Source organism: Hypanus sabinus, chromosome 9, assembly GCF_030144855.1.
Source record: "Hypanus sabinus isolate sHypSab1 chromosome 9, sHypSab1.hap1, whole genome shotgun sequence".
In the NCBI taxonomy this organism is placed as follows: Eukaryota; Metazoa; Chordata; class Chondrichthyes; order Myliobatiformes; family Dasyatidae; genus Hypanus; species Hypanus sabinus.
Window position 1 is genome coordinate 41180387 of NC_082714.1, and position 16142 is coordinate 41196528.

Below are 16142 nucleotides of genomic sequence, written 5' to 3' on the forward strand. Positions count from 1 at the left end.
AATGGGGACCAGCATGCCTGTCTACCTGTCTGGGTCTAGCTCAAGCTCCATTCCATTAATCTCCCCCCCCTCCGCCCGTGTCAGCTAAGGATGTGGACCTGTCTGGGATTCCGACTGAATATGCGGATCTCCTTGAGGTTTTCAGTAAAAGAAAGGCCACCTCCCTGTTCCCACACCGGCCATACAACTATGCCACAGACATCCTGCCTGGCACTAGCCCTCCCTGGGGCTGGCTCTTTTCCCTCTCTCATCCTGAAACAGTGGCCATGGAAGAATACATCAAAGAGGCATTGGCCATGGGGTTTATCCATCCATCAACCTTGCCAGCAGGAGCGGGCTTCTTTTTGTGAGCAAAATAGATGGCAAGCTCTGTCCTTGCACCGATTATCGGCCTCTGAACAACATTACTGTGAAGAAACACTACCCTCTTCCCTTTCTAGGGTCTGTATTTGAACATCTTCAGGGAGCAGCCATTTTTTCCAAAATTGATCTGCACAATGCTTATAATCTGGTTTGTATGAGATAAGGGGATGAGTGGAAGACAGCTTTCAACACTTCCAAAGTACCTTGTGCTGTGCTTTGGTTGGTCAATGCCCCTACTGTTTTCCAGTCCTTAGTTAACAACATGCATGTTGAACCAGTTTGTTTTTGTGTATTTAGACCACATCCTTATCAATTCCCACTCTCATCATGAACACGTCCAGCATGTCCAGAGGGTTCTCAGATGGCTCCATGAAAATAACATGTACCTCAAGCCCAAGAAATGTGAGCTCCATAAAGACCAGGTGTCATTTTTTGGGCTATATACTGTACTTACCCCATCCGGTGTTCAAATGGACCCTTGTAATGTTCAGACAGTTGAAGAATGGCCCAAACCATCGACAGTCAAACAGGTATGGCGCTTCATGTGGTTTGCAAACTTCTGTCGCCAATTTTGGCTTTATCACGGCTCTAGTTATTGAACTCAGCAGGAAGATCTCTGCAGGATTCAATTGGACGATGCCAACCAAGCATTTTTGGAGTTAAGGTGACATTTCACTACTGCTCCGGTGCTGCAACACCCAGGCCCATCACGACCATTCATAGTTGAGGTGGATGCACCTGGTGTTGGTATTGGGAGTTGTCCTCTCTCAGCTTTCATCTGTGGATAGCCAACTGCATCCTTGTGCCTCTCTTTCCTGCTGCTTGAGTCTAGCCGAGAGTAATTATGAAGTTGGGAACCAGGAACTTCAGGGCCCTGGAGGAATAGTGACTCAGGCTGGAGGGGACAGAGCATCTTTTCCTGGTTTGGACAGATCACAACAACCTTTCCTACATTCAGGAGGCAATGAGACTGAATTCTCATCAAGCTCATTGGGCTCTCTTCTTCACCCAGTTTAATTTCATCCTCACCTATCGTTCCGGCAGCAAGAATGCCAAGGCCGACACTCTTTCCTAGCAGTTTGATGGATCTGAGGACAATGCCAATCCAAAGCCCATCCTTCTTCACTCATGCATTGATGCTCCAGTGATCTGGGGAATAGAAATGGAGGTGAGGGCTGCTCAACAGTCGGACCCAGGCCCTGATGGGGGACCTCCGAACCGACTGTTTGTCCCTGCTGCAATGCGCTTCTAAGTGTTGGAATGGGGTCACTCTTCCCATCTGGCTGGACTTCTGGGATGTCAATGAACCCAGAAGTTTATAGAGACAATTTTGGTGGCCATCTATGTCCCAGGATGTCAATGACTTTTTATCTGGCTGTCCCACCTATGCACAGATCAAGATACCAGCGTCCTAAGGGTCTGCTACGTATGCTGCCTGTCCCCATTGCCCTGATCCCACCTTTCAGTGGATTTCATCACTTGGCTGCCCCCGTCTAATGGAAACACTCTCATTTTTGGTTGTTACAGATTATTTTTCCAAGGCTGCCCTCTTCATTGCCCTCCTTAAGCCCATACCATGCTCATGGTTCAACATGTGTTCAGGCTCCCTCAAATCATACTGTCTGATCGTGGACCACAGTTCTGTTCTCGTTTCTGGAAGTCTTTCTGCTCTCTTACAGGAGCCCCAGCCAGCTTCTCTTCTGGTTTCCACCCCTAATCCAATGGCCAGATTGAGAGTGAACCAGGAGTTGGAGACAACCCAGCACTACCTTACCTCTTCCAACCCCACATCGGTTTGGATAGAGATTGCTCACAGTAACCTCCAGTAGTCCTCCACGGATCTGTCCCCCCTTGAATGCCAGGAAGGATTCTAGCCACCGCTCTTCCCTGACCAGGAGATTGATGTAGGAGTTCCTATGGCTGAACAGCTGATCTGGTGCTACAAGCACACCCGGAGACCAGCCAGGGCTTCTCTGCTGTGTGCCCAGAAACAACATGCCCAGCAGGCTGATCGGCTCCGTCGACAGGTGAGCCCTTCCAAACCAGAAGAGGAGGTCTGGTTGGCATCAGGGGATCTTCCCCTGAAAGTCGAGAGCCGTAAATTGGCTCCATGCTGCATGGGACTATTTGTCGTGGAAACATCGGTCAACAAGGTCTTGTATAGATTGCATCTACTAGCATCAATGAAGATTGTCCCAGTATGTTTCCCAGCTTAAGCTGGTTACTACCTTGCCCCTGGCCCCAGTCACCCCATCTTCCCCTCTTCCCTGCTTGGTAAATGGTTCCATAGTCTATACTGTGCGGCACCTCCTGCCATCTTGCTGGATACGTGGTAAGGTCTGGTCCCTTGTGGATTGGGAAGGGTATAGTCCTTAAGAACATTCTTGGATCAGGTAAAGGACATCCTGGACAAGTTGCTCCTCCAGGATTTCCAGTGGTAACAGGACTGTGTCACCTCAGGAACTGTGCCTAGGGAGGGGGACTTGTCACCACCATGGACAGCTGAGGATCTACGTGCCCCAGCAAGCAGCAGATTCCGCAATTGCTCTTGTGAATATGCACGTGTTAGCTAATTACTATTTCATTATGGCGGTATTTAACTCTCTTCTCTTTGTTGTAGCGCTTGTGGAGGCTTGAGCAAAGCACAGCAACATTTTGCTGCCTGCTTGCATTCGGCCTCACCTGAGAAATGGGACTGTTGAGTCTACTGATGCAGAAGACTAGCAGTATTCGTTTTATATTTAGATATTTCTTTCAGCCATGATGTTGACATCTAGTTTTCCATTTGTTAAAGGCCCCGTTTGGCCTAGTATTCATTTTCTTTTCCCTTAAAATCCTGTTTGTATTAAAGTCTGTGAACTATCGACCCACTTCAGTGTCTCTCTCTCCACACTTGGGCCACATCCAAACATACTGACAGTGGGTTTCTAAATTAGCACAGTTTATAGACTCAATGATTATTAACGTGAGTTGCATGTCATCATGGTGCAAATCTACCAGCAGCAGGCACTCAAGGCATTAGAACTGTTACCAAAGTTCACTCTAAAAAAATGATCTAATTTACTAAAGGATAAATCAGTTTCCTCTTCTGGGCCAACACTCCCATCAGTGAGGCCTTACTTCCTATGTTGAGCAGACCTTATAATTCTCAGGCTCAACACCGGACTCCCAAAACAGGTACTCCGCCGTGGGAAGAGTTTATAAGATGAGCAGAGGAGAAAGCATCGTCCCCACTGACCCCTGGCATACAAAGTGGTATGCATTAAGAATGGTAATGTGAATCTCAAGTCCAATTTATACTGACTCAGGTGTGAATGGCTTTATCAGGTGCCTGCCTGAGCCCAGGAAAAGTTCAGTAGCTCGAACGTGGAGTAGGAACAAAAGCAATATTTTTCCATTGGTGTGATTTTCTTCATAAATGTTCTCTATTGCACTCTACTTCAGGTTAAGATCAAAATTAGACCCCATAAACCTGAAAGATAAAAGCTCTTTGCGCAATCCTGTTTCCAGACATATATCAAGCAGATTACAGCGTCTGTAGCCCAAAACATTAATTAAAATGCAAATTTCCATTTCCCAAAAAATCTTAAAGTCTTTAGTCTTCAAAGTTCAAAGGAAATTTATTAATATTGTAGGTATATGTCACCATATACTCCCCTGAGTATTAGTAATCTGCTAAGTTTTTTTTGGTTTCATTTTCAGTGGCAGAATGGCAATTTTGAAGCCTCTACACCAATGACTGCACCTCCTCCAACCCCTATGTGAAGCTTTTGAAGTTTGCAGATGACACCACCGTCATTGGACTTATCCAGAACAGTGATGAGTCTGCATATCGACAGCAGGTGGACCAACTGGCGCTCTGGTGCAGTCGGAACAATCTGGAGCTGAACACGCTCAAGACAAAGGAGATGATAGTGGATTTCAGGAGATATCCCGCCATTATGTCCCCCCTCACAGTCCTCGGCAGCCCTGTGTCCACCGTGGAGAACTTCAGGTTCCTGGGAACCACCATCTCTCAGGATCTGAAGTGGGAGCAGAACATCAGCTCCATCCTGAAGAAGGCCCAGCAGTGGATGTACTTCCTGCGGCTCTTCAGGAAATATGGTCTGCCTCAGGAATTGCTGCTGCAGTTCTATACTGCAGTAATTGAGTCTGTCCTGTGCACCTCCATCACTGTGTGGTTTGGAGCCGCCACCAAGCAGTATAGAACCAGACTACAGCGCACAGTGAGGACTGCCGAGCGCATCATTGGAGCCTCCCTGCCCTCTATTGTGGACCTGTACTCTTCCAGGTTGAAGAAGAAGGCGGGGAACATCATAAAGGACTCCTTCCATCCTGCGCACAGACTGTTTGAACTGCTTCCATCTGGTAGGCGCTTCAGATCCCTCCAGACTAAGACTAATAGGCACTGGAGAAGTTTTTTCCCTACTGCGGTCACTTTGCTGAACAGTTAACTGCCGGTTAACTGTCGGCTATTACTTGGATTGCAGTACTTGTATGTATAATCTATATTTTCATTTATATTTATCATTATTATTGTTATGAGCAGAGACAACATCTGCCGGAAGTAAATTCCTTGTATGTGTACAGGTACTTGGCGATTAAAGTCTGATTCTGATGTTTATGATGGGTTTCTACGCTCGTCCGATTATTTAATTATATTTTGTTGGGCTGCCTCAACTCAGCACTAAATATACTGAATCTTCACCTTTTCTGTGCCGAACCTGGCCTTCAAGTCAATGGCCGTTATCAGGTTGATAATGCAGTGTTTTTCTGGTCTTCGCCCAGGGACCAGGACCGGTCGCCATTGTGACGTGCCCTGGAAGCGGTTCCTGCTTGACCCGGTAGCGCTGATGCCAGCAGGTGGAGGGCGCTAAATACGAAGCGACGGCAACTCCAAAAGGGTGGGCGGACCGAGGCGGAAAGTTGAACTGAGGTGAGGGGCCGTGCCGGAGGTGATTGAGAGTCGCGGAGCTTGAGTGATTCCATCTCCCTGAACAGCTACGCGTTCCCGGGAACGGAGACCCGGATCCGCTTGGCTTGGTGTCCAACCCCTCCGGGAGTTACCCTGTGTATCGGGGAGGGGCACGACAACAGAGAGGCGAGGTCCGCGCTCCGAACCTGGGCCGCCGCCATTTTCGGCGTACTGGGAGGTGCTTCCTTATTATTACTTTCTTCCGATCTAAGGTAACCACTTATTTGCTTTACGGTCAAAGTTGCTAAACTCTTTCTTGCACCGACAACTTCTCTGATTTTTTTTATTTCACTTGTACAAAAGTATGTACTTCCACTGTTATGTCAGCATTGTGTTCTCCCGAGTAGTTGTTGTAACCGAGAGCTCGGTTAGTTCTTGTTAGGCCATACGGCCACAGTGTCCCTTCTGCCCGAAATATAACGAAAGTAGGAGTTGTGAAGAGAAACTAGAACTGCTTTGATAACATCTAGAGGATTTTTCTGAATGCATGGCATGGAGGACAGTGTTTCTCAGTGTATTTCGGTACACGTAATAATAATAAACCAATTTACTAATACTCATTTCCATTTTCAGCACCACTGCATGCTGTCCTCAAAGTAGTTGCATTGGGAGTAGTACCACTGTCTATCTTCTGGATTGTGTATTTGACAGAAAGGTTTGGTAAAAGATGCTACCACAAAACAGAACTTGGGTTTCTTTTTTGCTTGCTCCTGAATAGCCAAGTCAGCAATAAAAGTAACTGACACAGGTAGTTTCAGTAACTATTTAACTTTTAAGAAAAAGAACAAACTAATTAGAAATTCAAATCATATTATGTAACTCCTAGTTACAGACCTAATTCAACTAAAAGAAACTCAGATTTCTTTATTTGATTCTCTACTAATAAATCAAGCTTAAGATTGCATGCTTTTCAGTAGTCAGCACTAAGCAGTACCTCTTGTGAATTCCTAGCCACTCAGTCTTCAGCTGTTAGGAGGCTTAGAACCTCTTCCAGACATGCAGGGGTATCAAGGTCACCAGACACTGGTCATGATTGAGCCCACAGAGAAACTCTGAAAATCCCTTCAAAAAGACTTTACTGTTAACAAAATGCTGGAGGAACTCAGCAGGCCAGGCAGCATCTAAGGAAAGAAGTTATATTAAAGTGGCGAATTTAAGCGGTTTTGCAAGTGAACTGGAAGAAGTCACCCTGTGGTGCCATCTTAGCTCCTCCCACCTACAACAGATGCATTCTCAGAACTGACCAGTCTTGGTCAAGATTGCATCTTTAACCCCATGTTTTTCTCAGTCTTTCTCACAATAATATTGCTATTTGCCTCCAACAAAATTTCCACTGAAGTGGAATTAGTGTAAGAAAGCAGGAATTTTCCACCTAAACCACCTCTGCTTCAAGAACTATTGTTACTAACATCTCCATACAGAGATCTGCATTGCATATTCTTGAAGGCTGAACAAATATCAACTTGGTAAAATAAACTGCTGGAGGAACTCTGCAGGCTAGGCTGCAGCGGTGAAGGCAGAGGGGTGGATAGTCAACATTTCAGCCTGAGACTGCAAACTATTGAGAATGTAGAAGGAAGATGACTAGGACAGAGGTGAGATGGAGGTGTGAGACTGGGGCTAGTGGGTGATAGATAGAATCAGATGAAATGTGAGCTAATGGACAGATGGTGCCAGGAGGGACTGGGGAAGAGTTGAGAAACGATGACTACTAGTGGAAGTAGAGAAGCAAAGTAAAATGACGCAGATGGATCCAGATAGGGGAGGGTGGAGATAATGGCTGGAATTGATGACTGAAACCAGATAAAGGAGGGATGATGAGGCAGATGGGAAAGGATGGGTTGAAAGAAAAAGAGTTTAATGACAAAGGCTATTGGGTGATAGATGGAATTAAGGGGAAAATTGATCCACCTTCTAGCCTCTGTCACGCTCCCTCTTTACACTGGCTATCTTCCCTCTGCACTCTCAGTCCTGATGTCAACCACGCCTTTGTCTCCATAGATGCTTTACTTGTTTACTCCATACTCTTTTGCACATTTAACATAGTCACTGAAGCATGTAGGTCTTACAAAGTTAAGGCAACACACACAAAATACTTGGATTGGATATCTCTGAGGTCCTGCTGAAGGGTCTCTGCCTGAAACGTCGACTGTACTCTATCTATGCTGCCTGGCCTTCTGAGTTCCTCCAGCATTTTGTGTGTGTTGTTTGGATTTTCAGCATCTGCAGGTTTTCTCTTGTTTGTAGTTGGTTTACAAAACTAAGTCTACTAACCAGCCCCTATTACACAGCTGTGTTCCCCTCCCTCACCCCCAACATCCCTTCACCCCAGTATCACAGGTGCAGAGTAAGAATGTGGCACTTTTGTATTTCAAGACCCACATTTTTTTTGATTGAAGGTAGATGTTGGTGATGGTGATGACAATTCATACAGTCTGGGCAAAAAGGCTGTTTAAACAGAATGGGAGACAAATTACTTCATTGAATTTTGCAAGATAAATAAAAGTATTTCTGTCAAGAATTATGATTTTCTTGACATAAGTGTTATTGATAGATATATATATTTATTTTGATACTTTGCTCTTTCAATGGAGCTATTTCCAGTGCTTGTGATTTGAGTTTAGTGATAATGCAGAAAAAGAATGGGACTACTGCATGTTAAATATAATGGTATTCAACGCAATGACTGGATTACACTTCGACAACAAAGATTTTGCTTCCTGAATACTTCTGGGTGTATCTTCAGGATTTTGGGCTGCTGATCATGAAAATCACCATGAAATTTCCCTGTCACACACCATTGTTTGGAAGTTACCTAACTTGTTATTCCATTTCATAATTTGAGTCAAGATATCGCCCACAAAGTTTTCTATCTTGTCCAGGCATGCCTAGGCACGCTTAGGCTGGGTGGATGACAGATTATAAATAAACTGGATATCTAATCTAGAGGAGACAGATGAAGATGTATGAGCTAGAAAAGGAAAATGCCACTGATAGGGATTTTGAACCCTTTATGTTGAGCGAGCCTCATCTGATAATTCAATAAGTTAAATGACCTGGTCAGAGACTAGGGTTTATCAGAGGCAAAAGCAGAATTACTAGGTCAAGACTGCAAGGATGGAAACTGCTGTCATCAAGCACAAAATTTTCCGTGAAGGGTTTCGATATTTGAGGCAGATGTTTCCCAGAATAATTGATGCCAAGATTAAGGAAGGCATTTTTGTTGGTCCACAAATCAAACAGATTATCAATGACAGGCAATACAAAGAACTTCCAGTGGGACTGGAGAAATTTGCGTGGAAGGCATTCAGGAGTATTGTTTAAAAAATTTTCTTGCAACTCCAGAGCACAAAATTGCGTGCAGCAGGTTGACACCATGCTTCAAGTATCTGGCTTAAAGGGCCGGAAAGGACTGCTCCGCTCTGAATCTCAATAAATTAAAAATAAAAACTTGAAGTGCAACATGTCTTATCTGCCTAGGTACCATATCCGATGCGGACGTTGGTGACCATGGTTTTCCATACAGATCTATCCCTTGTTCTTTGGATGATTTCAATTTCCTCTATGTGTAGCCACCTGGCTAGGCTTTTGATGTACATAAGCCAAGGTCTTCCTCCAGGTTTGTTCCTCTCAATCTTTCCAGAGAGTATGAGTTTTTCTAGTTCATCTTTCCGCATGATGTGTCCTAGGAATCTGAGTTGTCTTTCTGTTGTTGGTGTGAGTCATCTGCTTGGGCTCTTCTGAGAACTTCTTTATCTGATGTGTGTGTGTGTGGTCCATGTTATTTTTAACATTCTCCTGTAGAATCACAATTCAGCTGCTTCTAGTCTCTTTTCCATTGCTGGGGAAATGGTCCAGCATTCACTTCCATAAGTCAGGATAGAATAAATGTAGCACTGCAGTATTCTGTTTTTAGTGTACATGCTCGTCTTTCTGTCCGCAAATATGGTCTTCGTTTTCTGGAAAGTTTCTTTCGCCATTGCTATTCTGTATTTGATATCTGTGATGCACCTGCCATCACTTGTTATTTGGCTGCCAAGATATCTGAATTTGTTGACTTGTTTGATGTTTGTATTTCCGATCCTGATCACACATTGTGGGATGTTTACCTTTCTGGCGATGACCATGCTTTCTGTCGTCTTGATGTTGATCAAGTGACCTCTGTGATTACTTTCTGCTGCCACTGTAGTGAGTAGTTCTTGAAGTTTTGTTTCTGAGTCAGCTATTAGTATGATGTCATCAGCATATCTGATGTTATTTATATTATGGCCTCCAATTGTGAGCCCTTTGATGTCTTTGATACTTCTCAAGATCTTTTCACTATGCTGGTTGAGTCAGGTGAAAGTCGGTTGAAAAGACACAACCTTGCCTGACTTCTCTCATGATATTCACATACTCACTCACTTCCATTCTGATGGATGCTGTCTGGTCCCAGTATTAGTTTCTTAAGAAATGTGTATCTTTTCCATCTATGTCAAGATCTTGAAGCGTTTCCAGGAGATCTTCATGTCTGACAGTGTCAAAAGCTTTTGTATAGTTGATGCAACATAGATGTCTTTTTGTACCTGAGTGGCTCATTCACAGATCATCCGTAGCATGAAAATTGCATTTCTGGTTCCAGTGTTTTCCACAAAGCCGCGTTGTTCTTTACTGATTTCTGGTTTTATACAGTGTCTTGCTCTCATCATGATTACTCTGAGAATAATTTTTGCCACGTGGCTTATCAGACTTATAGTACGATGTAACTCAAATTCTGTTGTTCCCTCTTTTTTTTGGAAGTGTGATGATTTACTTAAATCGTCAGGTATCTTGCCATGATCATAGATTTCATTTGTTATTTCTGTTATTTTCTCTATTCCAAAATCTTCTAAGGCCAGTATCATTTCAACAGCAATGTTGTCTGGACCAGTTGTTCTATTATGTCTTTTTTTAAATGGCTGTTCGAATTTCTGATTTTGGAATGTTAGGACCTTCAAGAGTCTTCTTTATGTTCGGTTTTTCTCCTCTTTGGTCTTCAAAAAGTTCTTTTATATATTCTGTCCATCTGTTTAGGTTTCTGTTTACAGTTTTTGTTGTTGTCAATATTCCCTAAACAAGACAGTGTAACAACTATTTACATAGCATTTCTGTTGTGTTAGGTGTTATAAATTTTGTGATCTAGAGATTAGAAGTTTGATCATTTTTTGCCTCATCTCTCGTTCGTTCACTGCTTGTGTTGTGAGCGAGGGGAGCATTACAGTTTTCCTTGTCAATGTTCCCTAATGTTCCTCTCGCTCACAACACAAGAAGCAAACGAACGAGACGCGAGTCCAACAACAATCAGACGATGAGTAAAACTTGTAATATCTGTACAGTAGTTGTTACACTGTCTTGTTTAGGGAATAAGGATGCTTTGGAGGAGGCTGAATACTAAAGTCAGGAACTGTGGCGGTTGAGGGCTGAGGATCTTCAAGCATTGAATGTCGAGATTTCAGAATTGGAGTTGCTTTAGTTAGAAACGTTGTAGGAAGCTGTGTCTTTTCCTTTGCATCATCAAACAAATCTTTCAAGGTTGCCTTTCTCTTCTATGAGTTTCTTGAGCTTGTCCGGGAACACTGCTGCGGCCTCGGCATTAGCCGATGCTGATTCTCCCATGATCTTTACGTTCTTGAGGCTGTAGCGCTTTACATAGCCAGCCAGCCAGCCATCCCTTACTAGCCTTAAACTGTTAAATGTGGTGCTGCAAAATAGTTTATTTGCTAATTATCTGTTGACATATACTAGATTGCCACAGGACTTTTTCTCACTTGAGTATGGTCAGCCATCTGCTTTATAGGCCTGAAGATAAAGAATCAAAAATCTGGGTGCTGTCCTTAGAGAGAATTCTGAGAGTTTGGGATTGGATAACTAAATGAGCAATTTGAGTATCGTAGAATTAAATTGAGATCAACTGGGATTGGAAATCTCTTTGGGATACAATTTCTATATGTAAGTTAGCTGCTTGCTTTAATTAATTGAAGCATGTGAGAGAAAATTAGGGTTGTTTTGGAGGGAGTGACTTGTAGACAAAATGCTTTTGGTTTGTAGCAGAGCTTGAATGGATGAATGAATTGCTGTAGGGTAGGAGACTCTGACAGTGTTCAGCTAGACAACTGCATCACTTAACAGTGGACATTGCAGTAAGTATTGGCAGTGGTTTTGGTAGTTTTGTAGAAATAATATATCTATACCTATAGGAAGACTGACCAAAATGTAGGTGCTACAGGTACCTTTGTGAAGATTAGGGTAATTCCAATCTAATTGGGAGACTTTTAGTGTCCTTCATGCTGTTTCAACTCACCATCTGTTAGTCTAATTTTGGTATGATCTATACATTTGGGTTACTTGGTAGAAATTAGGTTAGAGGGTGTTCCTCCAAGCCACTTTGAGCAAACCTTTCATACGTACTGGGACTCAAATAAGTATTTTATCTGAGTGCTGAGCTTGGGTGAGCAAAATTTTAGAGCAAAACAGGGGAAACTCTGTTATCTTTGGCAAACAATAGATCAGTATATAAAAATATAATCACAATTATATTTTTGTCTTTTACAGTTGAGTGGAACTGCAGATGGAGCAGGCCGACAGTGTTATTGTAATAAGTGACACCGAAGGAGACAACGATGGTGAAAGTTCAGTGTTCATAATAGAAAATTCTCCAGGTCTGACCTTTTATTAATTGCTAATGAACAATGTCTTTATTTGTTTTCCCTTGCAGACTGTGCTTGACATGTAACACTTCCAGTAATTTTGATTTGTGTTTTCGTCTTATGTAAAACTGTACAGCACAAGAACAGGCTGACCCTTTGGCCCACAATGTCTGACGAACTGTTAACCTGAAATTATTAACCTGCTCAGTTGAGGAAAAACACCAGAGACACGAAATTACCTCTGAAACGGTTTTTATTCAGAGAGGAGTTCGCAGCCCCATGCACTTCAGGCGTAAGGTAGCCAACTCCCAATTTGCCGGTTTACAAAGGTCATACTTGTACCCAAAAGCAGGGTACTACATTCGCAAATATGGTTACCAATTCAAATTCATCAATTGATTGGCTATTGCATAGCTAAGCACGCAAAATACTCGGAATAAGCATAGACACAAGCGTAATACTTGGAATGGGTATGGACGCAAGCAAAACACTCGAAATAGGTATATAGCTCAAAATACTTTGCCGAACACATTGTCTTGTGGTCGCAAGGTTCCTCTTCTTTGTGGTTGCCACATGCTGTCCGGCATCTTATTTTAGCTACCTCTTCCCTGTCCTCCTACACTTCCCCAATGACGTATCCTCTCCCTGATCCTGTCTACATATTTTGCTACACTTACCCCTCGCCCACTCCTTCTACACGTACCCCTTACCCTCTTCACATTCTCAGAACGTTATGTCAAATTAAACTAATCGGATCTCCCTGCATATAGTCTATTCCCTGCCTGTTCACATGCCTTTCTAATTGCTTCTTAAAAGTTACTACTGTACCTACTTTCACCACCCTGCCCTGGTAGTGTGTCAGGAACCAACCTACAATCCTATGTTTATTAAACAAAACTTACCTTGTAAATCTTTAAATTTTGCTTCTCTCACTTTAGTGATATGTCCTCTGATAATTGTCATTTCCACTGGGCGGGCATGGAGGGGGAGGATACTGACTAACCTATCTATGCCTCATGATTTCTACATCTGTCAGGTTGTCCCTCAGCCTCTGCTACAGAGAAGACGATCCAAATTTATCCAATCTTGGAGTTAATACTCTTTAATCTTGGCAACATCCTGGTGAATTCTTATACACCCTTTCCAAAGCCTTTACAAGCTTCCTATTGTGCAGTGACCAGAACTATGCACTTGACTGAAGTTGTGGCTTAACCAACATTTTATGCAGCAGCAGCATGACTTTTGTAATCAACACCTGGCTGATCAAAGCAAATCTTGATGACTGATGTAACCAAACTCTAAATTAGAATGTGGGGCCAGAATTGAAATTCAAAATTATGATTATTCATTGATCTGAGGTGTCAGTAATTTAATTCAGAGGAACTAATAATTGCAAGACTAACTGATTGTAAAGCAAGTCTGTTTCTGTGAAATTACCTCCCTTTTTTTTTCATGTGGGCTACTATTCTCAAACTTGTTCTTCAATGTTATGCATTGATCACACAAGTAAAGCTTGGAACTTCTAAGTGCAAATGTTTGTTTCATTCTGAAGTTATCAGCAATAAAATTATAAAAATAAAAAATTTGCTTAAATGAATCTTAACTGTCAAAGGTGGGTGTGATGTGATTTCACAAAGTGACAAAGCAGTAAAGCTGTTCATAGAAAATACAGTAAGCATAATCCAGGTGTGTATGAATAGTTGGTTTCATTGTAATCTGTAACAAAAATTCGTAAGACTTTTTCTCTTCGTATCCTGTACCTATCTTAGTTATTATGAGTAGGCCTTTTGGAGCACTTGGAAAATGCTTGTTCGTGTTATTTGGCTCATTTTTGCAATGATTTTGTAAGAGATGCAGATGAATTTTATTATTGTTTGAATACATTCCCTCAACCCACCTCCGGTTTCACCTTGGATATTTGCCTTTTCTAGCAGTTCCTATTTGTATAGGTTATTCCTACCCCACTTTGATTATCTTTTGCATTTTTTGTTTTTCTTTGGTATTTAATGCATTACCATGTCAATTCCAGTTTACTATTGTTTCCCTGCAAATGTGTCCCTTTCTGCTACCTCAGTCCTATTTTCATTTTGAAATATCACCTGAAAAAAATCAACATTAAACCCTGGATCTCCGAGTTTACACTCCTCTTAACTAGCCCATGATAATGCTTGCGACAAACATTTGCTTTACTTTTTCATCCAGTACTATCATCTGTCCTTCCCTTTTCTCTCTTGTATTAGTCTCCAGTTCTCTGGTAGAAACCATGAGAATTTTATATGCACATATTTGTAAAGTTTGTAACAAAAGGAATATTTTTTAAATTGGATTGTTAAGAGTAGACTAGCCCATGTAAATTAAGTTAGTGAGTTATTTGAACAAGTTCAGGGTAGTTTTCCTCAAATGTTCAGAATTGGCAGACCAGATTTAGCAACCTACTGACATTCCCAAGTAATTATATCAATTTGGATTGTATTTGAAAGGGGAGTGCATCAAATACTTGTTAAGCTATTGAATCTGGTTAAGTTTTTGACTAGTTTATTGAGAGAGCCAGTTCACAATTAATTGTGGATAATGTGTTCTTTGGTAAAATTACATCGTAACTAAGGTATGTAGTTCAAGCAGTTTATATTCGTGAGGGGAACATGTGCTGAATGAGGAAGTGAGGCAGAACTCAAAACTTTCAACCTGAGGGATTTGTGAAGAGCAAAAAAAGTAACTAAATAGCAAGAGCTATAAATAAGAAATGTATGGTAAATATCAAAATCAATGGACATCTTTTTGTAATTGTGGGTAAAAGGTGATGAGGGATAACTGTCCCCTTTTGGTGATGGGGTTATTGTAAACCAATCACAAATGAGAGAAAATCTGTAGATGCTGGAAATCCAAGCAACACACAATACAGGAAGAACTCAGTAGGCCAGGCAGCATCTATGGAAAAGAGTACAGTCAACATTTCGGGCCAAGACGTCGACTGTACTCTTTTTTCCATAGATGCTGCCTGGCCTACTGAGTTCCTCCAGCATCTGCATGTGTTGCATTGTTATTGTAAACATTGAATAATTAATTTCTGTCAGTACTTGTACTCGACCTCTCAGGGAAAGTTCAATAGGTACATTTAATGTCAGAGAAATGTAATACTGAATTGGGGTGTGCTGAAATTGATGTAAGCAAAGTAACCGTGATGTAGAAAATAACTTTAACAAGTTTCTGACACCGAGGGTAGCCTTTTGGGTTTTCATAGGAAGTAGATGAGTCCAGATGAAGAGTCTCAACTTGCCAACTCACAAACAAAAAAATCTGAAGATGCTGGAAATCAAAGCAATACACACAAAATGCTGAAGGAACTTAGCTGACCAGGCAGCAGTTGACCCTTCATGCCAACTGTCTGCTTAACCTCCCCAGTTCCTTCAGCAGCTTTTCTTTTGCACCAGGTGTCAAGAGTAAGTTAAGGATTTTTTTCCTTTGAATTATAAATTACACACAACTTTGTTGTTTGAATAGGAGCAAAAATTAGCTTTTGTCAGGAAATTTTTAATGATATTAAGGACAGTGCATCTGAATATGCGGAATAGTCACTTGTCTAAGAATGGGAATTAGGTGAAAGTTTGTCGATCTTAATAAGGTTGTTCCTGGGTAGTAATTAATATAGTCAGTAAATGTCTATGAATGTTATTTCTATGTGGATTTCCAGATTTTTATGTGTGATGTTCCTTTTATAAGATTATAGCTACTGATAAAACCTGTAGAGCTGATGATAATTACTGACAACACAAAGTACACTGCAGATGCTGGAGTCAAAGCAACACGTACAACAAGCTGGAGGAACTCAGCAGGTCGGGCAGCATCTGTGGAAACAAGCAGTGAACGTTTCGGGCCGAGTCCCTTCATCAGGACTGAAGAGGAATGGGGCAGGGGCACTATAAAGAAGGTGGAGGGAGGGTGGGAAGGAGAAGGCTGGTAGGTGCCAGGTAAAAAACCAGTAAGAGGAAAGATCAAGGGGTGGGGGAGCAGATAGGCAGGAAAGGTGAAGAAGGAATGTAAGGGGAAAGCACAATGTGTAGTAGAAGAAGGCAGAATCATGAGAGAGGTGATAGGCAGCTGGAGGAGGAGGCAGAGTGAAACTGGGATGGGGGAAGGGA

The 16142-nt window shown here is 42.2% G+C and overlaps 1 protein-coding gene across 4 annotated transcripts in view; it reads left to right on the top strand.

Annotated features, from left to right (window-relative positions):
* Window positions 1–5160: 5160 nt before the first annotated feature.
* The window catches only part of zgc:112980 (uncharacterized protein LOC503706 homolog), a 74628-nt gene continuing 63646 nt past the window's right edge, over window positions 5161–16142 (top strand). Inside the window, exons 1-2 of one of the 4 annotated variants that reach the window (XM_059979541.1) lie at window positions 5161–5299; window positions 11909–12015. In XM_059979541.1, the coding sequence (XP_059835524.1) occupies window positions 11925–12015 (91 nt within the window). In that variant the 5' untranslated portion in view covers window positions 5161–5299; window positions 11909–11924. Of the gene's footprint in view, window positions 5551–11908; window positions 12016–16142 lie in introns of all 4 variants that reach the window. The other 3 variants (XM_059979542.1, XM_059979543.1, XM_059979540.1) reach the window with 3 other exon arrangements.